Below are 28000 nucleotides of genomic sequence, written 5' to 3'. Positions count from 1 at the left end.
AGAAATCAGAAAATATTCACATTCAAGATTTGAGAATCTGGACATGTTTTTATTAAAAAATGACTCAAAATGATTAATCGATTATCAAAATAATTGGCGATTAATTCAGTAGTCCGTAGCTAATCGATTAATCAACTAATCATTACAGCTTTACTTATCACACAGACATGAGCTCAGACTGTCTGAGAATTAGAAAGACAGTAAATATTTCCAAAAATGTTGAATCTTTAACTTTGATTTTTTTCTTCTGAAACAATAATAATAATAATAATAATAATAGTAATAATAATAATAATAATAATAATAATAATCTTCGCTAAAATATCTTGTTCAGATATAAATGTTTTGCAGCGTGTCAGTGAGCTGCGGTTCGCTCTGGAAACACGACAAACTGACCTCACAACGCTGAAAAAAAAGACATATTCAAGCCTTTAAAACACATGAGTGTAGAAATATAAAGTACCTGTTTATATATATAATTATATATATATTTATATATAACTATATATAGAAATGAATATTCTTTGTTCAGTCTTTGTGAGATTTGGAAGCCGTTTGGTCCCCAATGACACAAAAGACAAAAAAAAACAAAAATCCAACAGGGAACTTTTTTCCATCTGAGACAAATCTTCTCCTCCATCTGGAATTCGGAGAGACGAGACAAACAACAACAACAACAAAAAAAAAAACAACATAAAAATCACAGCGACCTTCCGTTTCCCCGCCTCCTCCCATGAGTCTTTGCTGTCTCTGCGAGGAGGGGCGGGGCCTGCGACGCCTCAGCCCACAGCTTTGTGTTTCCCGCCGCAGCAGTGGCAAGCCACGCCGCAGCGGTAGCACGCTCTGAGCGGGGCGTAGCAGCACATGCAGGGCGCCAGCAGCGACAGACCCACCAGCGCCGTCCAGCGCAGGCAGAAGCGCTCGTCGCTGGTGTCGCAGGAGCACGGGTCCGAATAATCCCCCTCCGGGTCCGACATGCAGTGGTACAGCAGGCTGTCCGCGCACCACATGAAGCTGACCCGCCGGATGCAGGTCTGAATGGGGTCAGGTGCTTCCTGGCAGCGGCCCCGCCCGTTGTCGTCATGGTTGAACATGTCCTGACAGTAGACACAGCGCGAACGTTCACCTTCCTCCTTCCGCCGCTTGCCTTTTGGCTGCAGGGCTCGTGGCTGCACCGTCACCACCGCTCTGTGGCCGCCACCGCCGCCGCCGCCGAGCTCCAGGCAGCCCGGTTTGCCGTCGCAGCCTCGCTGCACCTCGCAGCTCAGCGGATACGGGTACGTGTAGTCCTGCTTGGGCGGCTCGCTCTTGGTGAAGTGCACGTAGGCGTCGGGGTTGTCGGGCTGTGACAGTTTGTCTCGTGTGGTGTTGGCGTGGCGGTAGTCCCCGTAGCCGGTGAGCCAAGTGCGCTCGCGGGGGTTGATGCGTACGATCTCCTCCTCCTCCACCTGGAAGCTGACGTGATGAGGGAACATGTGCACCGCCTGCAGAGACACAGAGGCAGAGGAAATGTAGAAACTGAATTATGGGAGATATATACATATGCTGCGTAGGATTTGAATGATGATGCAAAAAAGGGTCACGAATCATTCACAGCTTCAACTTTACTCACCTGGTCCAGGAAGTAGTGATCCGAGGGCCGGTGCTGCTCGTAAAAATGTCCCAGTATGCAGTGGTGGTGTCGGCGGGGCTCGCAGAAGTTGAGCGGGGCCAGCGTGTGCATCGTCGGCTCTCTCTTCTGGGACGAGTTGGAGGAGCTGTCAGTGGCGGTCTGGAGGAGGAAGAGAGAGGAAGAGAAGGTGTGTAGAACCGTTAAACGGTCAACAGGTGGAGCAGAGGACTGAGATGAAAACATAAGAATTAATTATAGCAATGAGTTAAATATCTGCTGGTCCTAAAGTGCAATAAAGTTAAGGACAACTACAAGGTTATCTATAGCATCTACCTTAACTTAATGAATCACTGATTTAATGCCCACTTGTCGAGCATGCTAAGTGACATAAATCAAACACACCTACAACATTTTGATTTATGACCAAATATCTGCAAAACTGAAGACATTCCCATCAATCTCAGCTGTACTTTGTGTTTAGTACTAATTAGCAAATGTGAGCATGTTAAGATGCTAATCCAACTAGCATTATCATTGTGAGCCTTCTTGTTTATTTTGTTTCACTGGGTGAACTCTGTGCTCTTCTCTGATCAAGGCCGGCGCTCTACTGAGGAAGCCGGTTGTATATTTAGAAGTGTTAGAGTCTACATGTCATTTCCTATGTCTCACTCCCCTCGTTTCCTGTCGTCATCATCGTCCATGTCACGCAATTAAAAAGCATTAAAAACTCATTTTAAAACTGTGAAACAGCTGCTAACGAACCAAAACAAAGTGCTACACAGTGACACTGACCTTTTTTCCTCACAACTGATGTTCAGAGTCACTGTAGCGGATATACAACTTAATGTTTTATGTAGTCTTACTTTTGTAAAATCATGACATCAATATCCTAAAGTTGTTCATATTTACTTTGCTCTATTCTATCTATATCCAGAATTAACATGAATGAAAATGTGAGGCTGTAGGCAGATGATAACCACACACCTCCCTTCAGAAATAATCCTTTAAACTAAAATTAAATTTAGTTAAAGGTTAAAACAAAGATTAATGTAATTTAATTTCAAGGCACTGCAATAAAATTAAAATTAAGCTTTAAATAGTTTAGTTTTGGACTGAAATGAAAAGTTTAGAGTGATTTTTCAGATGCAGCTTTGTGACAGTAAACCAAACACAAGGAGAACATCTATCTATCATCATCTATCAGGAGACGTTGGTTCCTCTCAGAACCCACCTGAGCTTCACTTCACAGCTCTCCGACCCTCCTCCAGACTTCTGTGTGCAATTAGACACGAACGAGGGGAAAAAAATAAAAGACCTCAAGAACCAAAGCAGTGTGGCAAAGACGTCTGTGAAGTCTTTGTGTTTTTATTGGGTCTTTGCTAAATGAATCCCAGCCCCGGCCTCGCGGCCTGCGGCCCTGCGAGCGCGGCGCGCTGGGTTACGTCATCCTCGGGGGTTGACACGGCTCGCCGCTTTCATGTGGAGGTTCGAGCTTTGTGAGCTCACTCGGATCGCACAAGAAGAACACACCAGAAAACTGAGGAGCTGAAGTTTCTTCTGAAGTCTACAGACTCTCTGTGTCCACGTTTTGCTGATATCTTCAGTGGGTTTTTTTTTTTAACATTTGCCTCTGTTTGTGTTGTGAACAGATTCTGATAAAGCTGCGTCTCTGGTTGCTTTTGTAATGTAAATCATCAGCATTTAACATTTTTGATGGGATTCAAATGGAAGTGATGGGGGACAAAATCCACAGGCCTCATTGTTGAAAAAATGTATTCAAAAGTTTATCTGAAGATAATTTGAAGCTTCAGCTGACTGAATTTAGTCAAATCAAGTAGATATCTTCCAAAGTTTAAGTCGTTTTAGTACAAAATTGCCTCTTTGTGTTTCCCTGTTGAGCTGCAGCAGAAGAACAGTATAAAAAAGAAGGAACTTTGTACTATAAAGATTTACATTACTAAGATATCTACTAGATTTGACTCATTTGGACGACTAAAGCTTCATATTAGCTTCAGATAAACGTATAAATTGATTTTTGCACAGAGGGAGGGCTGACTTACACTGAAAGCATATTATGATTACAGTGTTTATTTGGGCTCCAGACTGTTGTTTTAAGACAGAATTCAAAAATTGCGAACCCGTCCTTTGAAGGTGATCCACAGCGTTTTAGTGTTTCTCACCAAAATGCATCTATCAGAATTCTGGTCCGACCTGGACTAACAACCATGTACACTGTCTTCTTGATATTTGGGCTGCGAGGAGTTTCTTCAGGGCCTTATTCCTGTGTTCTCTCTCCCGCCCCAGACACATCTGACCAATGTGAGGAGAGAATGTTCTCACCTGGCTTTTAGTGATGTATTTTGGTTCGCTTGGATTTTTTTCTGTGTGAAAAGAAACTGAACCAAGTTTCATCTACTGATTCGGACCACAACAAACAAACAATGGGTTTGAAAACGCCCTCAGCACCTTCCGGAGGTCTGAGCTCCTCACACTGTCTCTCTGGTTGAGTCCATTCAGACTGTGAAGGACACTCATGTATCTTCAAGCTCATTCTACTGGTCACTATCAGAAGCCATTGAGCCATAAGTCCATGGATGAGGGTTGGACTCTAGATGTTTAGATTAATAATAGATAATGCAACAGCATCAGTGAGGTGTCGGATCATCTGCAGCAGGACAACGAGTCCAAACATCCAGCCAGAGTTATAAAGAACTATCTTCATCAACAAGAAGAACAAGGAGTCCTGCAACAGATGGTCTCTGATCTCATCATCATGGAGTCAGTCTGGGATTAACATGAAGAGACAGAAGCAGCTGAAGAAGAACTGTAGCAACTTCTCCATGATGCAGTTTTACTTTAGGTTTCTGCTGTTTACTCAACTTTACTTCTAGTGTCTAAAACCTTTGCACAGTTCTGTAGATCAACTTGAATCAGCGCGACAGTCCGATTTAATAATTGCTGATAAAGGTTTGTAATTTCACATTTTTGTAGCACATGTTTGTGATCAGGCTTTGGGAGTTAACTGTATTTCAAGGTTTAAAATCTCCACAGTTATGTAACTGCTGTACATCATTTCCCCTCCTGCTGTTTCCCTCCAGAGCCTGAAACCGTTCAGACCTGTTTGGTTATTCAGAGGCGTCCAGAAGAGAGGAAGCATTGCATCACGACAGGGAGGGTTTTATTTACTCCTGACGAATGTTGATCTACATGCTCATTGTCCTCAGCACCTCAGAGACGAGCTCCTTCCAAGACTTTTTCCTGAAAAGACCCATCCATCGTCCTCCTCCTCATCCTCAGGGAGCCAGTCTTCAGCCCTGCAGACAGGACGGAGGGGAACGATGTGCAGCCGAGGCGGTTCAGCCACGTTCCCCTCAGCAGCCGAGGCTTTCCTCTAACTGAGGCCAGCTATGTAAACAGGCAGCCCGGTGACGGATTACTGACAGCTCCGACTCTCTTCCAGCGCTGGACATCCTGCGGAAACTATACACCCTTTTTCTTTGAAACTAGTGGAAAGATGAATAACTCGACTGAAAGGGGAAGCAGAGAGCAGGACCTGCTCCTCCCAGTAGACGTGGGATGGAGGTGGAGGCGACCTAAGATTATTTTAATGTTTCTGTTTTGGACAGAGTTTTAGGACAGAGTTCAGTCCTCAGCTGTACTTGAACACATGGAGGCCACCTGGCTAACCAGGTTGGGGTAAAGGCTAATCAGGTTAGCAACAGAGACGTTGTGCCCCCTCACATATTTGATATCAGATGGTTTTAGAAATTCTATTTACACAATACATGTTTTTAATTAGCCTTAATAATACAGTATATAAAGAAAGTTGCTTTTCTGTATGTTTTTATTCATACTTAACTCTTCCTGCTACACACAGACCTCCCAGTTTGCACAAAAACCTGCATCACAACCAACCTCACACCAGTGTTTTAAAGGCTTTAAAGACTGTTTTTCTTCTTGTCAACAAATCTCATGTTTGGATCCAAACCGACCATGAATTGATCTACTAACAATTGTTGTGTGTGTATCCAAAGCCTGATATATCTTATTCCTCTGTGCTGTAGACCTCCATTGTTGTCTAAAAACTATTAAAAGACATCAATGAGCCACACCGCTGCACTGGGTCACATGTTCCTTTGTCCTTGAAGACGATGGCTATAGTAGCTTGTTTAGAAACGGTTCCAAAGACTAAAAACAGCGATAAGATAGTAACACTAAAAACCTCTTAATTTGTACTACAGTATTAATTTCTCAAAAAACTTCAGAATAAAGTCAAGAGGTTGTGATATGTAGCACAACAATCTAGCGAAGCTCTGTAAACTGGACCATGATTAGGCACATGTGCAGTAGCAGGTTACTGTCTTACCGCCATTTTTACTGTTTGGAGACGTTTCTAAACAAGTTGTCTCGTGATATCAGACAATCAGAGATCTCTGCCTACCAAAGTCTTTGGATTTCTAGATGCACGATAGTCGCTTGAACGGTGGCGAGAACGGCTGCTAACAAACCTACATCCCTTATTTCCCATTACATTATGTCAAGGACACACGTTACCCATTCTCCTCCGTAGTGAACTGCATGTCACTGCTCCAGTATGAACGGCTGTCCTAAAGATTTTGGATTGGCTCTGCAATGCAGGTTTTTTTTTTAACTTTCCGCCCAGTTTTAACAACAAAAGTTGTAACTTTGTCCTTAGTCTCTACGAGCGAAGTGTTTGGCGACTGACCTGTGAGTCTACTAGACATGTTACGGTAGCCTCTTCAGGGACGAAAGAACATGTGACCCAGTGCAGCGAGGTCGCTTTTTAATAGCTGTAGGCTTGTTTTTATATGAATCTAAGAATTGACAAACACAAAAAAAGTTTTTTAAAATTGAAATCAATAAGCAAACTCAGCAACTATTGGCTTTTCTTTACTCCTAAGTTTGTTCTAACACACCTTTTTCTTCTTTAGAGCCTGAAGGTTCATTTTCAAAACTTAAACCTACATTAACTAATTTTAACCAGCGCGCTGTGGTTGCATAAAGCATACCAGCTGTGGATGGTAGAACTGCAGGCAAAGCAGATGAAAATATTGATTTTCTACATGTTTATGCTTGTTGAGCAGGTGGTTTGATAAGGTATTATTGGCTTTTTACTCGCAACGGTTTTGTTGCACTTACAGTAACAAGTGTAATTCTTGTCAACTCAATTAAAACATCATCTTCCACTTCATCCCCCCCTTCCAATGAAGAAAACGTTTTTTGAAACCTAAATGTTGGCCTGTATCCAGCTGTGGTAACCATTGTCTTTAGGGACACAGTGACTCACTGATGTGTTTTTAATGGTTTCTAAAGAACAACGCAGGTCTACAGCACAGAGGAATAAGATATATCAGGCTTTGATACACACACACAACACTTGTTAGTAGATCAGTTCATTGTTGGTTTGGATCCAAACATGAAGATTTGTTGACAAGAAGAAAAATATAGAAAATTACCAGACTGATCCTGTAAAACTGAATAACCTTCACTTTGACACAGACAACATTCATCTGTCCACCGTAATTAAGACAAACATCTCTGCTCTCAGCGGCGGTGGAAATGTCTGCACTTCACTCTGACGCCACAAGAACGGTGGCGACGCTTTAGACCACAACACATAGCGAGAGCTGCCGGATTCATCTATATCTTTACAGTTCCAGCCTTGGTGGTCTACCACAGAGCTACTACAGCCAATTAACCTACATGTTTCTGGACATGTGGCAGATTTGTCCTGTGCAGACACGGAGTAAACATGCAAACACAAAGCTATGTGTGAACCAGCTGTCTCTGTGTGTCTATGACAAAAACAAACTGCAAACAGGATGCTGACCTGTGTCTGGTCAAAAACACCACAGGATACCTAACCCTCCCATCCTTCATACTTCCTGTCTGACAGCCCCAACACACACACACACACACACACACACACACACACACACACACACACAGAGTCTCAAAGCAAGCTATCACCGCAACAAAAGCAGCATCTCCTGTCTGAGTCTGAGCCAAAAACACAGAAACCAGCCCCTCCCCTGCTCTTACTATCAGACTGAAACTCTCACGTTCACACTTCAGAAAGTTTGGAAAGAAATAAAAAAAAAACACAGTTTCTATTCAGGAATATTTTAAACAATTCTGATGCATCACAGTAAAAAACTAAGAAATGAAGGCCGGAGATGGCAAAGAAGGTTTGATAAGTAGCCAAAAAAAAAACAAAACAGGGAATTATGAGTTACGATGCTGTACAGGAGAGACAGCAGGACACAGAGGAGCAGCAGAAACAGGACGACCATCATCAAGACAAACTCGTTTTGCTGCACGCAGATATTCAAAGTGTCCTCGCTGTCTTTCGTCTGTGTTTTAACAGCCGAAGGAAAAACACTTCTCACCGTGAACACGTCGTCATCGCCGAGCTCCGCTTCGTTCTGCAGCGTTGACGAGGAGGTGGTCGACCCTGGAGAACAGAGACGAGACTTACATCACCGTTACATCATGAACACAACTACAACCAAAGATTCATTTCATTATCAATTAGTCTGTCGATTATTTTCTCGATTAATCGATTAGTTGTTTGGTGTATAAATGTCAGTAAAAGGTAAAAAAATGCTAAAAAGATGACGAAATGATGAAATGTCTTGTTTTATCTCGACCAACAGTCCACAACCCAAAGATATTCAGTTTACTGTCATAGACGACTAAAGAAACCAGAAAATATTCACATTTGAGAAGCTGGAATCAGAGAAATTGGACATTTCTTCTTAAGAATGACTCAAAACAATTAATCGATTATAGGAATAGCTGGTGATTAATTTTCTGTTGATTGATTAATCAACTAATCGTTGCAGCTCTAATAATTCAACTAGAGAGCGCTGACAACTGTAGAATGTTTTGCTCAGTATGTATCTTGGTCACAATAAAAATCACTATCAGCTGATAAATTATTATTGGATTTCTCTGTATCGTTTCTGTATTTGTATAGTTAAAGTTTATTCGGATAGCTTTATTAGGCTAATGCTGTAGTAGCATTGTGTCCTAAATCTCTACAACATAAAATAGCATGAACCCTTGATTAGAGCTGAAGAATAACACCAAAGTTTAGAAACACCAAAGTTTTTCTTTGGTATACGAGCATTTAGGTAATATACTTGTTTTTGTATGAATATAAGAATTCACAAACACAGAAAAGAGTTTTTAAAAAATCAAATCATGAAGGATTTTGCTGAACATCACATCTTCTACCCAAGAAAATGTAGATGAAGGAAAATCCTACTTTAACTATCCGAAAAGTCCTTTTTTGACTTTTTGGGGGTTTTTTTTCTTTAGAACCTAAAAGTTCATTTTCAGAACTGATGTTTTGTCCTCTAGTACAACTCTGACATATCATCAGCTTTTAAGCTAATATGTTGAACTTGTTAGCAAACAGTTGCTTTTATTTCCACATCCAGCAGTTACGGAGCAACATTATCATTCATGTGGAGTCGTGTTTCTGTCCACCTGGTGAATGTAAGTCCAATATTCACTCTCTTTTAGCTCTGTTTTTACTCTCTACCAACTCCTGAGGGAAATATCTGGCTCTTTAGCTGCTAAATGCTCCACTATGTTCACCAGCTAGTCTACAGCTAACTGTGTCTGTTTGGTGCTGAGCAGGTAGTGTACAGCGGCTTTTTACAGATTTTTCTCTGAAAACGACGCTATGAGAGCGCTGAGAGTGAACCAGAACAGTAAAGTTGCAGCCGGACAGATAAACAATGAGCTGAAACTCACTATAAAGCTCCGTAAAGCCGAGAGGAGCTGCAGAGTCACTGATAATTCTCTGTAGGTTCATCACTATGAGCCACAACCAACACATTACACACTGACAGTTTTATTATGAAAAATATACATTAAAGCTGCTTTAAATGAAGTGAATGTAAATGTGACGTGAGTGTACCTTCTGTCAGGTCCTCCAGGGCCTTCCTCACCCCGCGGTCGAAGGCTCGGGCGTCGGCTGGGCTCTGGAAGGTCAGACCACACTTTTTGTTGTCCACCTTCCAGTGGTGGAACGTCGGCGTGGCCTTCGTGTAGACCAGATCCTTCTTTAGGACGCACTCCAGAATCACCTGCGAAGAACCAGATGAGACGTCTTCAGTGACAAACAAGCAGAGAGTGGTCAACACAGCAGCTTCATATCTGAGGAAATTTCGTGATTGCAATTATTATACTTTAAATGAAACTCCGAGCTTGACGTGGTTGTCTACAAAGTATTGAATGAGATGAGTTTCTGTATACATGAAGAGAAAGAAAAGAAAAGCAAACAAATCACTGTGATAATCTCTACATTTTTAACTAATGCTTGTAGTTCACATTGCTTCTTCTTCTTCTATTCTCCAAAATAATTGTGACATTTAAAAAAGCGTTTAATTTATAGATAACAGCTGCAAAGATGTTTAGTTATTTGTAAGTGACAAAGAATGGGCTAGATCATTTACTTATGTGAGACTGAAAAATCCTACAACAGTAAAAGTACATAAGTATTATGAGCTTGATGTAGTTAAAGTATTGCAGTAAAAGTACATAAGTATTATGAGCTTGATGTAGTTAAAGTATTGCAGTAAAAGTACATAAGTATTATCAGCTTGATGTAGTTAAAGTATTGCAGTAAAAGTAGTGGTTTGGTCCCTCTGACTGATATATTATTATATATGACATCATTAGATTATTAATAGTGAAGCATCAGTGTTAGAGCAGCATGTTACTGTTGTAGCTGCTGGAGGTGGAGCTAGTTTACACTACTTTATATACAGTTAGCTAGTTTAGTCCAGTGGTTCCCAACCTAGGGGTCGGGCCCCTCCAAAGGGTCAGCAGATAAATCTGAGGGGTGGTGAGATGATTAATGGGAGAGGAAAGAAGAAAAAACAAAGTTCTGATACACAAATCTGTTTTCAGTTTTTGGACTTTTTCTCTAATCTTTGATTTTTGCTGAAATATTGGATCATTTGAACATTTATTGAAATGAAAGCATGTGAGAAGTTTAGAGGGAAAAATCACTATTTGGTGGAGCTGTTAACAACTCATAGACATGTGAAATGTGACCCCGACTACACACTGCTTTTTGTAAGACGTCAAAAGCCAAAAAGGTTGGAAACCACTGGTTTCATCTTTAACAATGTGTTGTATTTTAAAAGCTTGTTATATTATCCATTGTGTCAAATCTTCATCTGAAAAGTAACTAAAGCTGTCAAATAAATGTAGTGGAGTAGAAAGTACAATATTTCCCTCTGAAATGTAGAAAGTAGCATCACATGGAAATACTCAAGTAAAGTACAAATACCTCAAAACTGTACTGAACTTATGGGGCTCACAGTTTTGTACTGGAGTCTTACCGTGCGTTGCAGGACTGACCTGTCTGTCTTTGAGCCGTTCTCCGTGGATGAGGAAAGTGTTGCGTCCCAGCAGTTCTGTCGGCAGCAGCCTACACACGCCCACTCTGCTCAGGCAGCCGTCCTGCGCCAGCCAGCCGCCGCTCGAGTCGTCTCTGGTCATCACCACCGCTTTGACGCGCACAATGTAGCTGTCACTGCAACGAAGCAGAGAGGATCCGTTAGCATGTTGACCATTACAAGTAGGGAAAAGAGAACACTGAAAGGGATGAGCGATAATTATTTTAATTAACCTGGACAGTGTTTTCTAAAGCTGTGAAACTGTTCAGCATGATTCAAAAAGGAGCAAACATGAAAAATGGACAAGAAAACCAAATTTGAAAGTTGTCATGGTTTTATTTTCTCTTTCAAACTCTCTTTTTTTCATTATTTTCACTATTTCAGTCACTTTTCATGTGTGTGCAACACTATGAATGTCTTCCAGGAGGAGTTAAATGTTACTTCATTATGATACCTGCCCTGTTAGCACAATTTAGCTAAAGTAGCTAACGTTAGCCCAAGTGTGCAGCGCTCGGTGTTCCCAGTAAGCTAGCGTTAGCTTCGGTCCAAACTGGCGGAGCGTGTTTCCAGACAGTGAAAGGAAACATCCCGCGCTCCTTATCTGGAAGGTCCTGACTCTAAACTGAAAAGATGGCGCCGATCAACTCTGGGCGTCAAACCGGCTCCAATGAAACCAGCGAGTGACATCACACCTCGCCACATCCATCTTTAGACACAGGATATGGAAAAAACGCAGCCCTCTCACTCATTTGAACAGGTGTTGATGCAGCAGGGTTGCCAACACAGAGAGCTCCAGTAAAACAGTCCAGTAGTCCAGTAAAAAAGTTGAACTGGGCTCAACGTCATCCAGCAATCAAATACATGCAAGAGCACATTCCTGGTGGATTTATGTGTAACATGAATGCTGTATTTGACTCACAACAAAAGATAAAATAGTTGTGACGGTGGATTGTTTTAACACAGGAAAGGTGTGAGGGATGTGAGTTTACTGGACCCTTTACTAACATCTCTGTATCGACTAGAAGAGACGATTCTGACATCTAAAAATGGCGGAAATGGTTGAGAAACTCTTGATCGGATCGACCAATGGTGAGTAAGTTCATGTCAGTGGTGTTGTCCAATCAGAATGCGCAGCAATGATGACACCACAAGCAAACATATATATCTGTAGCCGGGCGGACTCGTCCTTCTCGCTCGACGTGCTCTTTACCGAACATAGCATTACACACACACACACACACACACACACACGCATGCACGCACACACACACACACACACAGGAAACCAAAACAAACCCTGTCCCTCGCCTGGTCTGAAATCTTCACATTCAGAATAAAAATGGAGACAGAGCACGACAAAATACAAAAAAACCCAAAAATCAAGGTGATTAAAAATAGTAAAATAAAAATCATCCTCCCTCTCTCTCTCTTTCTCCCTCTCTCCCCCCCCCCCCCTCTCTCCCTCTCTCTCTCTCTCCCTCCCTCTCTCCCTCTCTCTCTCTCTCCCCCCTCTCTCCCTCTCTCTCTCTCTCCCTCCCTCTCTCTCCCTCCCTCTCTCTCTCTCTCTCTCTCTTTCTCCCTCTCTCTCCCCCCCCCCCCCTCTCTCCCTCTCTCTCTCTCTCCCTCCCTCTCTCCCTCTCTCTCTCTCTCCCCCCTCTCTCCCTCTCTCTCTCTCTCCCTCCCTCTCTCTACATCCCTCTCTCTCTCTCTCTCTCTCTCTCCATCTTGCCTTTTGCACTCCGACATCTCTCGTACATCCTGTTTCTACGGTCACAGTGTCGCGGTGGTCTCCGTTGACGACAGGTCGTCGAGCTGTGCTGCCGCACGCCACCGACGCCACATCCTAACGGGCCCGAGCGAGGCGGGAGACGCTGCCTGCCTCGTCTCCAGCCTCACACACACACACACACACACACACACACACACACAGCTTCCCTCTGCTGTGTGATTCAGTCTGCCTGTCAAACAGATGGTGCTTGTGTGTGTGTGTGTGTGTGTCTAGCATGAGTCATCACCGCATTTGCCGGCAGCGTGCAGTGACACACACACACACACACGCGGTGGAGGGACTATATACTAGACTTTGGATCCAAAATGAGAGATCCTCCATTTGCAAACAGTGACACCAACACATAGAAAATGACTGATGATGTAAAATGAAACATTTACTGTTTTCTTGTTGAAACAGCTGCTCTGTCACATGATAACGGCGTTTTTAGGACTTTTTTTTAAAGATGGCGACGCTGCTCAGTCAGTCGATCATTCACATGGATGTATAAAGAGAACTGGGTACAGCGTCGGAGGCGGGGCCCGTTCATTCCATGTATTATAAGAGCTTGATACCGGACTAAAAATGGCGCCCATTCAGTCAGTAGGAATTGCTCGCCTGGCGCATACACCAAAAAAAGTTTCTAGCATTGTGCGGCCCTTTTCTCGGCTTGAGGGAAGTTTTACAAACATAAAACCTCCATGAATCAAAAGTTCATAATAGAAAGAGTCATAGTTGACGTTGTTTGCAGTTCGAGGCCTGTCAACAGTTTTACAGGCGTCTCTTTTACAGTCGTGGTCTACGGGGGAAATCCTTTTTGGATCGCAGGGGGATTTTTCGCTGCAATACCGCGAGTGGCCACCGGGAAAAACTGGCTGCAAGGCTGAGCGGCGGCGCCCTATCCAGCTCTTATTATACATCCATGGCATGAAGCCAAAAAAGTTCCAACAACTTCCACATCTGTGCGGCTCATAGAGCAAGCGCAGTAGTGGCTACTTCCTGTTTAGCCCTCCGGCTAACTTGAATGAGGATGAAACAATTCAATCGTGCAGCTCTAAGTCTTTTCACGGCGGTTGTGACGCTCAAAAAAAACTTACAGACGTCTCTTTCACAATGTAAGTCGATGGGCAAAAGTCTTTTTGGGCCAGTGTGCATCACGTGACGTTGTAATTACACGGTTTGGCCCGGCGCTCTTCCTGTATCCAGTTCATGGTCATTCGAGATCCGAGATAAACTCTTCAACTACCAGCCTGGTCTTATCGTTGAAGTTTTGTTGCAGTGTGAATATTCTTCAGTCCATCCAGGGTTTCACAGTTTGTTTGTGATTATTGTGGCCAAAAATGTTTGATCTTGCAGCAGCTTTTCTCAAAAAAATTGCGATACGATGTTTTTCTTTTTTGGCAATAAAAATTGCGGGAATTGGGAAAAATTACAAGCAAAGGAAAATAGTGCAATTTTTTTTTTAACTACTACCAATGAAGAGTCATATGTAATCACAAAGCATACTGAAAAAATTACAATAATTTTCAAAGATATATATATAAAAGAAAATACTGCACTTGAGTTCCATTAATTGCGCTGCGATGTCGTACGTTACCACGACACGAAATGCGACAACTGGTCCAAACCACAAGCGGGTCTGTTGATTTGGCCATTTGATGTGGAAAAAATTGCGGTAATTTAGCAAAACTGCAAGCTCGATCGATTTCTTGAATTTGCTTTAATTAGTTTGCAATCAATTTCCTGGAGGAGCTGATTGATTGATGGTTCTCTGAGGATGAAAACAAAAAGCAGCTTAAAGATTCTCTCCAGACATGTTTATAAGACATATAAAAATGCTTGGAACAATAATGTGTGTCTGATATTATTTCCCCTCAAAAAAAAACACAGAATTATCACATTAAAATCCTTAATTTGAGCCACCGACTGTTTATCTTTACTCTGCATTTGAATGGAAACCTGTCTATGAATCTTTGAGCCAAACCACACAGCATGATTTGAATCAGCAAAGTGATTCATTATTTACTCCTCTTTATGGGTTACCATGAACCGAGTTTCATGGAGAGATATTTCATGAAAAACCAAAAACGTCAACCTCACGCTAGAGGAAAAAGTCCCCGGATTCATCTTCTGGGAAACATGAATGTTTGTAACAAATTCCATGGAAATCCATCCTGAAGCTATTTGAATCCAACCAACTAAAAAACCCTAAAGATATTCAGTTTATGATGATATAAAACAGAAAAAACAGGAGGAGCGTTTAAATTTTTCCATTGATTCCATATCGACTAATAGTTTCAACAAATAATCTGGCTGTTATATATGTATCATAAAAGATGCAATAAGTACATTTTACTGTCAGTATGACATCAGAGTGACACAATTCACCTGAACCTGAACAGTCTGACCTGTACAAATGATCCAGTTTGATTCATCACATCCCAGCTGATGTAGCTTTAAATGTGTGTGTGTGTGTGTGTGTGTGTTATTTATATACTGTGTATGTGTGTGTTATCACACAATACACACACCACATCCTCCTAAAGGTCTTTCCAGGTTAGAAAAATGTAGGTTGAACATTAGTAGGACAAGAGATCTTATCAGGTGTACGTGTGTGTGTGTGTGTGTGTGTGTGTACGTGTGTGTGTGTACGTGTGTGTGTGTACGTGTGTGTACGTGTGTGTATGCAGGTCAGACTCATAAAGAGAAGTTCAAAGGTTTAAAATGTACAAAGCCTACGCCTATCTACTTGTGGCACAACTGTGATTTACAAAGAGATCACTATAAAACAGCGCAGTTGATTGTTGGGAGAAAAAAATCATACTGGGAGCTAACTGGTATCCATAAATGTTACATCCTAAATAGAGCCTGATCATTTTCAGCACTGGGTTACAGCAGTATTTTACACGATCTGAACATTATTGTCTCAGAGGCAAAACTTGGGTTCAAGTTTTGACGTTAAAGCCGTTTTTTTGTGTTAGTTGCAAATTATATTTTCACAATTTGCCGATTTATTGAGGTTGATGTACATTTTTTCTTTTGAACTGATGTCAACTTTATATTTTGAGCAGTTACTTTTGGTTTTATTGTGGTTAATTGAAGGAAGAGGTGGGACTGAGTGGATTTATCAGCAGCCTACAGTTTAAGGTATTGGAACAGTTTTCTAAAGGTGTGTAAGTTAGTGATTACGCTCCAACATTCATGGTTTAATAACGACATGAGATGATCCATGATGACACACATAAAGAGCTGAAGTCTAAAGATTCATGTTCACTGATAAGAAACCTGTAAGTAAATAAGAGCGACTTAATCACACCTGAGTCATGCGAACACACACCTGTGTTGACCCACCGTACCACCCACTCACACACGGAGAATAAGTTCTTTCTTTGTTCACCAGCTGGGAGGAAAACTGTTTCCACTTCACAGTCTCAAGCCAAACTCAAACATTCTTTCACCTTTGGGTTTGATTTCCAAAAAGGTATCAGTAATATATGCATCATCACTACGCTGTAATTTCCCAGAGTTAAATGTGACGTTTTCAAATGTCTTGCCTCAACGTCTTTCTAGAAATACTAAGTCAATCATTTTCTTCCAACAAGTCATTCTGGTCTCAATCTCTACAATCAGACCCTTTAATAAGCGTGCTGCTGGTCGTTTTGGAAATAATTACTCTGTTAATAACATTTGAAGACTAAGCTAGCGTTAGCTTGGGTCCGAGGTAGCGAGGTGTGTTTCCACAGCATGAAAGGCAACTGTCTGAACAGTGTAAGTTAAATGTTACTTGATTATGAAAACTGCCATGTTAGCACAATTTAGCTAAAGTAGCTAACGTTAGCCCAAGTGTGCAGCGCTCACTGTTCCCAGTAAGCTAGCGTAAGCTTCGGTCCAAACTGGCGGGACGTGTTTCCAGACCGTGGAAGGAAACACCCTGCACTCCATATCTGGAAGGTCCTGGCTCCACACGGAAAAGATGGCGCCGAACATAAGCTGCAACTCTTCAAACCAGCTCCAGTGCAAACCAAGGGGTGATGTCACACCTCGTTACATCCATCTTTAGATACAGGCTGTGATATTCTATCATGTTTGACACAGAAAAGCATTAAATCATCATGTTTAAGAAGCTGAAACTAGCAAATGTTTTGGCATTTTTGATTAAAAAATGACTAAAACGATAATTTGATTATCATAATAGTTTCTGATTGATTGATTGATTGATTGATTACAGGGCTGGAACTGTGGATAACATGAGGAATGATCTTTGGGATGGATCGGGGTGGTGGGCCCTCCTGTGCTGTAAAATTACTCAATTCTATCTCCTGTCTTTTTAAGTTATTTGAAAATTTGAAATTCCCGCCTCAAGAGTCTTCACAGCAGAAAGTTAAATCAAATATGCAGGAAGCTTTAGCAGAAGCTCACCGCCGTCGCCCAGCGCTACGCTGAGTGTGTACGTAACTATTGTAGTCTTAGTTTGTATTTTAGCCAGATGATGAGCAAAGCAGGAAACAGGAAGTGCTGCTGGTTGTTCAGAAGCTAAAAATGGAAATTTACATCAGGAATGGCCGAAATTAATTTTTGGAGACAATCTTCCCTCAGTTATCAGCGAGTGGTTGTGTGTTTGTTCAGCACATTTTACAGCTGACTGTCTGCTTAAGGAAACTCAGTACAGGATGCAGGATTTTCTATGTTTTCATTTTCAATCTTTTGATAGAAGTGCACTTGTAAACATGGTTTCTTTCTGTTAAGCTATTCAGCTGAAGGAATAAAATACATCTGTGCTAAAGCTAAGCTAGCAACCTCCAGCCACATGTGAAGATTAGCTGCTTACGGTGACCAGACATCAGAAGTCCTGACAAATATCTGTACAGCACTAAAATGTCCCGGTTTTCAACATTCACTACGAAATTGTCCCGTTTTTCAGCACAATTAAAATAATAATTATAATATTATACTTCTTTTCAGCGCTTACATAGATGTTTATCACGTTTATCATGTTTATCATGTCTGCCCCACTCATTATTATCTAACCCAATATAAAAACATAAACGATGGACCGCATGGAAGCTAGGCTTCCTCCTTCCTTTGTAAAGTACTCAGCAATGAAAAGACTGCAAGAGTACATTTTCAGTCGAACATGGTGGAAATGTTGATATAAAAGATCATATTAAGACGGCCAAACATAAGTGGTGGTTTCCCTGAGAGCTGAAAGCTCCAGAAAAGAAACTCTAACTAAGAGGAAAGACTGCAAAGTGTTGAGTGCCCAGCAATCTTCTTAAAGGTAACTTTATTTAAAAGCCTGTTCTAATAAGTAATTATGAGGTCAGATGACGTCAATAATAAGTTGACTTCCTTATGAGGAGAGTTGGGTGGAAGGCGAGATTGTTAGTTAGATGGCAAAAAGTGGCAAAAGCTGCAGGTGACCACTGTTCGTTTCAACCGTGAGCATCATGCTTTTAATGGTGAGTTCGCACATCTTTTTTAAAAAAACGTAACGTGGTGTTTACTGTTACCATGACGATGACAGTTGCCACGTTTAACCGCATTTCAAGTGATCATTTTAACGTAAACCATGATCTTTCCCCAACCCTAACCAAGTGGTTTATGTACACACGTAGAGGCCAGGTTTGGTCCACAGGCCACCAGTTGGACATCCGCCGCTCTCAGAGGACACACAGTAATGAAACGGCTGCTTAAAGCACTTTAACAACAGAGTGTGGATGCACTCAAGCAAACAGCATCACTCACACACACACACACACACACACATCTGCAGGCAGACCAGAGATGCAGATAATAGCCTCTGGTGGTCTGTTTGCTCCATCATCATGAAACACACACAACACACACACTAGTACATAACTACACATAATGCTCCCACAGGAACAAACGTGTCATCAATCATACACACACACACACACACACACACACACACACACACAAACAGTCCATCCGGGCTCATGACATCATCATCATCAGCGTAGAAAATGTTGTTTCTTGGAGGTCTGGATCAGCAGAGAGCAGCAGCAGATGGTGTTTGGCTCGCTCTCTGCCAAACTTCTCAACGACTTCCCTCCCTCATTCACCCATCATCAAGACTGTCGCTGTATTTTTGACCGAGTCGACCCAAACAACAACAACAACAACAACAACAGCAGCAGCAGCAGCAGCAGCAGCAGCGGCGGCGGCAGCGGCGTCGGCCTCGGCCTCGCTGACCTTGAGTTTTTGTTTTTGTTTCGTTTGGTCTGTGAGTTTTTTGTCACGTGAGCGGTGAAGTCGATCTGCAGGCGTGCGGCAGCATTGAGTCGACCCTAAAGGAAATCCATCTTCCATTAGTTAGTGTCACGTTGCCAGTCGGATGCTGGCCATCACCCCCCCCCCCTCCCCCCCACTGTGACCGTGACACCAACTTTAACTTTATCACCCACAGCTCCAGGTGGAAGGTCGAGTTAAACAACCAGCTAGATTACTGTAGAAGTCTCAGAGTAAAACACACAAAACTTGGATTGTTGCAGTGAGATGAGGACTTTTCTAAATAATCCCAGGAAGTACTGATGTACTTGGTTAAAACCAGGCCACATTTGGTTGAAAAGATAACAGTTTAAGATATCAAGGTTACATGTTACAGCTGCATTTATATGACAATATTTCAACTTGTAGTTAAGATCTGCTTCACACTGAAATAGTCATTAAAATGGCTTTTGAAATTACTTTAAACATCACCCTCCAGACATGTTTTAGGACAAAAATTCTCTGTTTGGAATAATAAATGGTGTTTGAAATGTTTTACCTTGTTAAAAATCGGGAGACACTCAGCAGACATTTCTCCATTCTCTGTTTAGGAGCAGCTGAGATTGTCACTAAAATGAGAATACAAAAGTAATCCCCCTCAATCATCACTTATGACCCACTAGAAGTGTGTGGTGGGGTATTTATCTGCAGAGACTCTGCCCTCTGCCTGTATTTCTTATTATTTTGCTGTGTTTGAGACGTTTCTGGGCGTCAACCTTTGGGCAGTGGGTGTGTAGCCTCCAGCCAATCACAGTGGGCAGGGTGTGAGGTCAGGATTTGTAGTGTAGCGACCAGGTTACATGGCTGTCTCTGTCTCTCTCCTCTGCTCTGCTCTGCTCTCTGTCTCTGTGTCATGGATGTATAAAGAGCAGCAGGTCTGTGTGTCTGTTGACCGAGGGCGGGGCTGAGCTACACACACGCAGAGCAGAGAGGCCACAGCGGACAGGATGAAGCTCTGCATTCACACAAAATCCAGCAACGAGGCACCTTCCCGCAGGGTTGTGGGGGTGTGGGAGTGTTTATTTGTGCTTTAGACCGTAGCTGCCATGAAACAATCAGAAAATAAAGTTTTATTTATCTGACTCACTGCTTTGTTCTCGCCAGCGCTGCTTGTTCTCCTCATTCACTCTCTAGCTTGTTCAACCATCTCTCTCTCTCTCGCCGAGGAGGAGGAGCCAACTTTGAATGCTGTGTGTTTACAAACACCAACCAACAAATCCTGCATAGTATACCTTTAAGTGAGCTGGTCAGGTTAGGCTAACCCATTGTCGCTAACTTCAGGGCTAATCCCCTTCATTTTAATCAGCAGATGGAAAACAAGACACAAGAACTTGGCTTTGGTCTTGAGGAGTTGTAGCATTTATTCACTGACGAATAACCCAAACTGTACACACACTGCACTGCTACATTCACAGCTATACTGCTAACTTCATACTCTGTTCTCCAGTCGCCAGCCTCAACGTCAAACACACACTCTCTCTCCATCTCTCTCGACTGCACACTCACTACGCACTGAGCTATCCCTTAAAGGAGCTACGCTGCTTGTACAAAACTATAGTAAGTAAGTTAGTTAAAATCACTGGCGATGGACTCAGCCAATCACCAGTTGCTGATATATTCCTCTAATATCTTCTGGTTCTGGTGAACCAATTTAACTCAGATTTAAGTTGATCACAGAGAAACTTTCCTCCTTCAGCTGATGAATGTGAAAACAAACTCTGAACATACATCATTCTGCACAGAGAAGAAGAACAACATCCAACTGAAGGAACAAGAAGAAGGAACTTTAATATGTTACTGAAAAACAAATGTATTTCAGTTTTAACCTAAATGTCAGGACTTAAAATATGTGCTAACTAGGATGTTGCTGCTTTTAATCAATTTCTTGGCTGCGCTGAGACACAACATAAGTGAGTGTTGGACCGCTCATGTGCCAAGACAAGTAAAAAGTACATCTGCCATGCTTGCAAAAGTTGACTAATATGTGATAGAGGTAAAGAATTATTTTTCATTTGATATCACTTGATAATTACATGATTTATATTAGATGTATGAAATAAGGTAAACAGGAATCAGTAACCCATAATAAAATAGTCTTGATACGCTCCTTTATAGAAAGTCACAAAACTCCATTCAAAAGTTGAGCAGTTTAATTTGGTCTTGTTAAGGACAAATATTATAACACATTCTTAGTTGTTAGTGTATTTTGCTGGTCCTTTGCTGTTCACTGGCAACTGTTGGTCTCTGAATTTTACACACAAGTAAAATATCCCCACGTAAAGAAACACTAGTTACTCCCTAAACACCCTGAATGCAGCACATTATGATGTGCAAACCCTGTGAGCCTTAATTAAATTACTGATATCAATATATATCACAAGATAATTAAACTTACATTGATAGAAATGAGCTACATTTCACAATTATGTCATTGGTTTGTGTGAAACAAAAACCTTTGTTTCTTATTTATGGTTTAATTTGAATTTGGACAACAGAAATCATATTAATCATATCCTCATGATGTGATTCCACTGAAAGAGGGTAAATAATTACAATACATAATACTTATTTTCCACAAGTTTTCCTCTACCCCTACTTTAAAACCCATCCCAACAACCGTATAATCAATATAAAATCCATGTTGTCCTGTGTGGTTGGGGCTGGGATACCAGGGGCACTGACCTTTCCTCAATGTCATTTCCAACGTCCCTCCCCTCCCTCTGGTGTTATCGACAGCTCTCTGTTGGCTGGTTCGGGGGCATCGGTTTGCCCGATCAATAGAAAACACCCCCACAAAAACACCTCTGGAGAGGAGCAGCGAGAGTTTCATTCCCTCACAGTCCAATGAAAATGTTCCTTTCCAAAGTACTGACCAGGTATCAGATTACTTCCCGCTGCAAACCAGTAAACTGTCCTGCTGGGAGGACGACATCGCCGCCTGGTTTTATGTTAAAGGTCTGGTCGCATCAGAAAGTGGTGCAGCAAAAATCTGAACAGGGTCTCATGAACCTGACATTTTATTGTTAAAACAGTTACTATTAAACACAGTGTTTGTTTGGATGTAAAATCCCCTTAATTTATGTGTGTAATAAAATAATCTTAATTTCAGATCTATTTTTTTTATGTTTTCTAGAAATGGACCGGCCAAAATATTAAATTACATTTTTTACAACTTTTTTTAACGGTATATTATGTATTCTACCTAAAACAATAACAGTAAATGATCGAAAATATTTTATTTAAACATTTATCTCTTCACTATAACCCATGACCTAATTTCATGGGTAGTTTTTCACTTTTCACAGAAAAAACCTGCTAATAACATTAAACTGATAGATTCACTGAGGAAAAAAATGACCCTTTTGACAAAAAAATTATTTAATTCCAACTCATCTGAAATTAATGAATTATTTCAATAAAACAGACGTGTTGCGGTAATGAACTGGCTGTTACAGAAGATGACAAATACAATTATGCTAATAAGCACTTCTATATTTAACAGTCTGATAACCTTTTCACCTCCTACAATCCTTAAACCCTTTCTCTGAGAGGTTTTCCAATCATTAAGAGAAGAAAAAAGGTTATTCAAGAAGGAAAAAGTTCTTTGAAGTAGCTATTTCGTTAAGTGTTGGTTAGGAAACTTGTTAGCTCATATGCTAACGGGACAGTTGACAATTTATTCAAGAGACATATTTGTGCCATCGACTCCTGACATAACTGTACTGTTTGTAACTCAGACCTCTGTTGTGGAGCTGTTTACTTCATAGAGGACATTAAATAAAACCGTTTGGTGTAACATAAGCTAGCAAGCTGAGAACATGCTAGCTTTAGTCAGTCACAACAGCTCACTAAGCTTTTTTTCTAATTATTGAAAGAGGGAAACATTATTCAAGAGGGAAAAAGCTCTCTAAGCTAGCTACCTCAACTGTTATTAGCAAACCCGTTAGCTCATACGCTAACAGGATAGTTGATACAGTTTATTCACGAAACGCGTATTTGAGAAACCAAATCCTGTCTGATACCTGTATGTAACCCACACCTCTGTTGTGCAGCTGTTTACTTCAGCAGCAGATGTTAAAATAAAACTGGGTGGTAACACAGTTCATAAACTACGATAGCGTCCTCCATTTTGGATTCTCTAGTTTGCTATCAGTCAACGATGCAAGTTTGTGTGTCAACGTTTGCCAGAGTTTATCTTTAAAGGCAGGAACAGGCTTCTCCGGGCTGTTAGGAGTCATAAGCACCAAATAGATTCTTTATATAAAGCCACAAATTATGCAAAGGTTAGGTTGATGTCAAAACAACCACCTCAAAGGATAACCAAACTACCACCACCCAAGTAAAATCAATACCAAAGAAAATAATCATTTATATGCATACAGCCAACACACACACACACACACATTTTTACACTCACACCAGCCCACCATATATACCCATGTTCAGAGTGATACATTTGAAGCTATTTAAACAAGCACCGAGGTAGCCTACTGCAAGCGACCATACAACAACTCAGGTGTCTCCTGACGATAGTTAGTGTCCCTGCAAATCACTACAACTTTTACTTTTTACACACAAAAAAATTTTTTCAGAGGGCAGGACACTCGTTAACGCTATTTGCAACAGCCTCAGTTTGAAATTCATTATGTGGTAGCCTGCACAAAAAAAACTGAGTGCTGTTCTCTACTGCCTTAACTTTGACTGCTTTATTTTTAGTAAACGATTATAATTAGACTTGAAAATAATCCCAATCATCCCAAACAACATGCGGAGGAGGTTGAGGCTCGGGTTGTGTATTAACCCCAACAAGCTCCATCATGACAGTGTTAGTGCAGCCTGTGTGTAGCCTGAGAGGCAAAACCCAGGGTGAAAAATGTCCACACAAAGCTCCCCGCTGCTCATGAAGCTTATTGCTCGATCTGAAGGTGAACCAGACAAGTGTAGCAACATCTCTATAAACTCAGAGCTTTGCTGGCTAATCAGAAGACACTGTTTAGATAATTTATAGTGAGTAAATAAAACTGAAGCTGTAAAAGTGAGGGAGACTAAGTGGGATTTTGAAAAGTAACCCCTGTGGTAATTCAACACTTGTCCTGACGATCAGCCGCCTACCTGCTTCTCTGTGCGCCCTGGTGCAGTTTGGGTAAACATTTCACAGGTTGAGCCTATTATCTGGCTGTTGGCGGCCATATGAGTCATGTATTTACCTGCAGGGGTGTGCACAGCGCGAAGCAGTCAAAAGAAAAGGTAGCCTGCTTCTTCAGGTTACCTGCTCCCTGCCCAGGACAAAGAATCTAACTTTCTGAAGGTTTGGCTTTGAGAACTGAGGGTGTGTTCGCAGTCAACAAGTTCAGAGCGGTTTATTTAAAGTCTGCAGCTTTTATTAGAATTCCACAACCAAGTAGCAGCATCGTAACACTTGAAAATGCCGCTAAAACCTTTAAAAACAGAACTGTAGTGCAGTTTGCTAGCAGTGAGACGCAATTAAAAACTCCAATTAAGCGCAATTAAAATTTTACATTAATACAACTGTCCTATAACTGAACTGACAACTTTGCACATCATCTGCTGTCACCACATGATCCTCTTCAACATATAAAGTTCAAAAAAACATTAATTTTGCTCTCTTATTAGTAGGCTTGTGATAATTTTGGGACCTAAAAGTGGGCTCACAAGCCTCTGAAGGTGATGAAACTGTAATTTACTTTATTGTACAAGTGTTGTTATCATCTGTCCACCTCCCCGTGGATGCCAGCGAGCAGTAAAGCAGTAAACTGATGTAAGTTTATGAGGACGAGGTCATCTGAGGGCAACTTGTGTCTGGAAATGATGGGTTGGTTGGGACAACAGCAGGGATGCAGCAATCTGACTTTTCTCTCCCCGTACTTTTAATGATACCTAAACTAAACCTGATACTCGTTTTAGTCATTTGTCGAGTAAAAATGCCTTAGTCTTATGTGATATTTTCTTAGTCTTATGTGATATTTTCTTAGTCTTATGTGATATCATCAATATTTTAAGACTTTCGACTGTTGTTTGAAGAAAACTTGATGACATCACCTTGGCTTTTAGGAAACTGTGACGGACATTTTTCACGGTTTTCTGGCATTTCATAGACCAAACGATGAATCGATTAATCAAAAAAATAATCGTCAGATGAATCCATAATGAAAATAATCGTCAGTTGCAGCCCTACTAAATACCATCGCTCTCTTTTCCTCAAACACGAGCTCACAGCGTGAAACACCTTCAGTAAAAAAACACGAGGAGGTAACATTAAACGCCTCTTAACTGTAAATGCAGTTCATACACCATCTCTGCTTATTTTCATTATTTTGCCTTACAAAACAGTATCTGACAGAGAAACACTGTTTTCATGGTTATCTGTTTCCAGTCAGACAGCAGCAACATAACACCAGTCAAAGTGACCACTAAGAAACAACATATGGCGCTAGAACAGGGGTGGCATCCCTTCAGTATGATGGTGGACTGTGGCGTCTAACAGTAAAACAGTCGTGACAAGACTTTTATAAGTCGCGCACAGCAGCAGCCGTAGTCAATCTGTAGCGGTAAACCTATATGCTGATAGCAGCGACATACCAATAATCATCAGTAACATAAACGGTTAATGGACTGTACATATACAGCATTTTTCTAGTCTTATCGACTCCAAACGCTTTACAACACATGTCAACATTCACCCGTTCACACACTCACTCAGACTTCACACTTTCAAACTGCATGCAGGTGATACACCAATCCTTCCCGGAGAAGTGACGTCATTCCATAAGGTGATTTTTGGCTTATTAGGAGGAGGCGTGTTGGGTGGATGGCTAGAGGAGGGCAGGTGAGCACAGACCACCGACTGGACATTTTTACCATCTCGTGCAGCGTTTTAAATGGAGATTTTTATGGTCCACATCCAGCATTTTGGACATTTTTGTTGCATTTTATTGTTTTAACCCAAGCCATGATCTTTGCCAAACCCTAACCACGTGGTTTTGGTGCCTAAACCTAACCAACGACGTTAAATGACACATGAAAAGGTTAAAAATGCAACATTAAACTGGTGTATACACTGCAAGTGTAAAGTTGTGTTATTTGTACGCAAGATTGTGAGACCAGTTTGGCTCATCAGGAGCGATAAAGCGCTTCCTATTGAAAGCCCCCTACAAGGCTTCTATGCTCATACACACGCTGGACTGGAGGAGCTGGGAATCGACCCACCGACCTTCTGATTGGTGGACGACCCGCTCTACCTCCTGAGCCGCACATACCACTCAGAACTGGCGCCGCTAAAACAAGAATGTTATACCATTAGCTGCTTTTAATATCAGTGTCGCTCTTTGACCTCTTCAGGCCTCTTCAGGCCTCTAAATTGTCTTTTGAGAAGCTCAGTGGTGGAAAGTAACTAAGTACATTTATTTAAGTTCTGTACTTAAGTACAGCTTTGAGGTACTTGTACTTTACCTGAGTATTTCCATGTGATGCTACTTTCTACATTTCAGAGGGAAATATTGTACTTTCTACTCCACTACATTTATTTGACAGCTTTAGTTACTTTTCAGATGAAGATTTGACACAATGGATAATATAACAAGCTTTTAAAATACAACACATTGTTAAAGATGAAACCAGTGGTTTCCAACCTTTTTGTCTTTTGACGTCTTACAAAAAGCAGTGTGTAGTCGGGGTCACATTTCACATGTCTATGAGTTGTTAACAGCTCCACCAAATAGTGATTTTTCCCTCTAAACTTCTCACATGCTTTCATTTCAATAAATGATCAAATGATCCAATATTTCAGCAAAAATCAAAGATTAGAGAAAAAGCCTAAAAACTGAGAGGAGATTTGTATATCAGAGCTTTGTTTTAAATATAAATAATCCCCCTCTGGCTGAACCTGTAGACATAAGCAACCTGTGCTGATGAGTCACAACATGCAGTAGCCTCATGTTCAGGGGTCATGAGTCAGAGGCTGAGATCTGCTGCTTTATACTGGTGGAGCAACCTTGCGAACAAAATAAAAAAAAAGGAGCAAGTAAGGGTGGAAAAATACAGAAATTGTGTATCTTTCACAGCAGAACCTGCTCTGTCTGCTCTGTCATGATGCAGACTGCACCTCCATCATCTCTCTCTCTCTCTCTGTTATGACTCCATCACATCTGTCCGACCTCAGCCTTCTCCTCCACTGCACTTCTCCTTCTCCCGACGGCCTCTCCTCGCAAGAGGAAGAGGAGGAGGAGGAGGATGAGGAGGGCTCCTGCACCCCCCCCCCCCCCTCATCACCCTCTGTTAACACCGGAGCCCGACAACATTATCAGCACCGATCCTTATCCATGTGATCCGCGCACAAACCCCAGAGGCAGCGCGACAACAAGCAGCCAATCATCATCATCACCATAATAACAGTCTAAGAATGAAGCTTTATTATTATTATTATTATTATTATTATTATTATTATTATTATTATTATGGGATGTACTCACTCGTCTGGGCGCGTGTCCTCGCTCATTTTTTCCGTTTCACCTCCGGTAATAATAAGCTGCCGCCGCGGCTGCACGGTGCGGTGTCTTCATGTTTCCTCGCCCTTCAGCAGCAGCGGCAGAAGCGGCGGCGGCTCCGGTTCTCTCCCGCTCTCTGCTCGGTTCTTTAATCCCGGTGTGTGTTGTTTATTCTCGGATATCCCTGCCGACTCTCCTCCTCCTCCTCCTCCTCCTCCTCTTCTTCTTCTTCTCCTTTCACTTCTTCTCAATTACTGGAGCGCATCCGAGGAGGCGCATCCGACCTCCTCAACCACCACCACCTCCTCCTCCTCCTCCTCCTTCTCCTCCTCCTCCTACGCCTCTTCTTCTTCTTCTTCTTCTTCTTCTACTTCTTCTTCTTCTTCCT

The 28000-nt window shown here is 41.7% G+C and overlaps 2 protein-coding genes across 3 annotated transcripts in view; one reads left to right on the top strand and one right to left on the bottom strand.

Moving 5' to 3' along the window:
* LOC121908167 (zinc finger protein RFP-like) overlaps nucleotides 1–28000 on the top strand; it is a 147342-nt gene that overhangs the window by 112757 nt on the left and 6585 nt on the right. The gene's annotated exons all lie outside the window — the stretch shown is intronic.
* On the bottom strand, nucleotides 22–27905 carry spred2a (sprouty related EVH1 domain containing 2a). 2 transcript variants are annotated; one of them, XM_042428060.1, is made up of 6 exons: nucleotides 27598–27905; nucleotides 11015–11189; nucleotides 9564–9732; nucleotides 8023–8087; nucleotides 1613–1771; nucleotides 22–1484 (listed from the first exon to the last, which is right to left on the bottom strand). In XM_042428060.1, exons 1-6 carry the CDS (start codon nucleotides 27621–27623, stop codon nucleotides 780–782), a joined length of 1299 nt encoding a protein of 432 aa, XP_042283994.1. In that variant the 5' UTR covers nucleotides 27624–27905; the 3' UTR covers nucleotides 22–779. The 2 variants fall into 2 exon arrangements, with proteins under 2 accessions (XP_042283994.1, XP_042283983.1); XM_042428049.1 differs by lacking the exon at nucleotides 27598–27905 and adding an exon at nucleotides 11798–12264.

The sequence above is a fragment of the Thunnus maccoyii genome, chromosome 2, assembly GCF_910596095.1.
Source record: "Thunnus maccoyii chromosome 2, fThuMac1.1, whole genome shotgun sequence".
NCBI lineage: Eukaryota > Metazoa > Chordata > Actinopteri > Scombriformes > Scombridae > Thunnus > Thunnus maccoyii.
The sequence above is the reverse complement of the archived record's forward strand: the minus strand, read 5'-3'. Positions and strand labels throughout refer to the sequence as shown.

Excerpts from the sequence above, each read along its gene's own strand:
- spred2a (XM_042428049.1), bottom strand. The coding sequence starts at position 11,898 with ATGACGTTGAGCCCAGTTCAACTTTTTTACTGGACTACTGGACTGTTT. Across the intron at positions 8,088-9,563 it reads CCTGGAGGACCTGACAGAAG|GGTCGACCACCTCCTCGTCA; the intron begins GTACACTCACGT and ends TCTGTTCTCCAG. Across the intron at positions 1,772-8,022 it reads GCGATGACGACGTGTTCACG|ACCGCCACTGACAGCTCCTC; the intron begins GTGAGAAGTGTT and ends TTCCTCCTCCAG.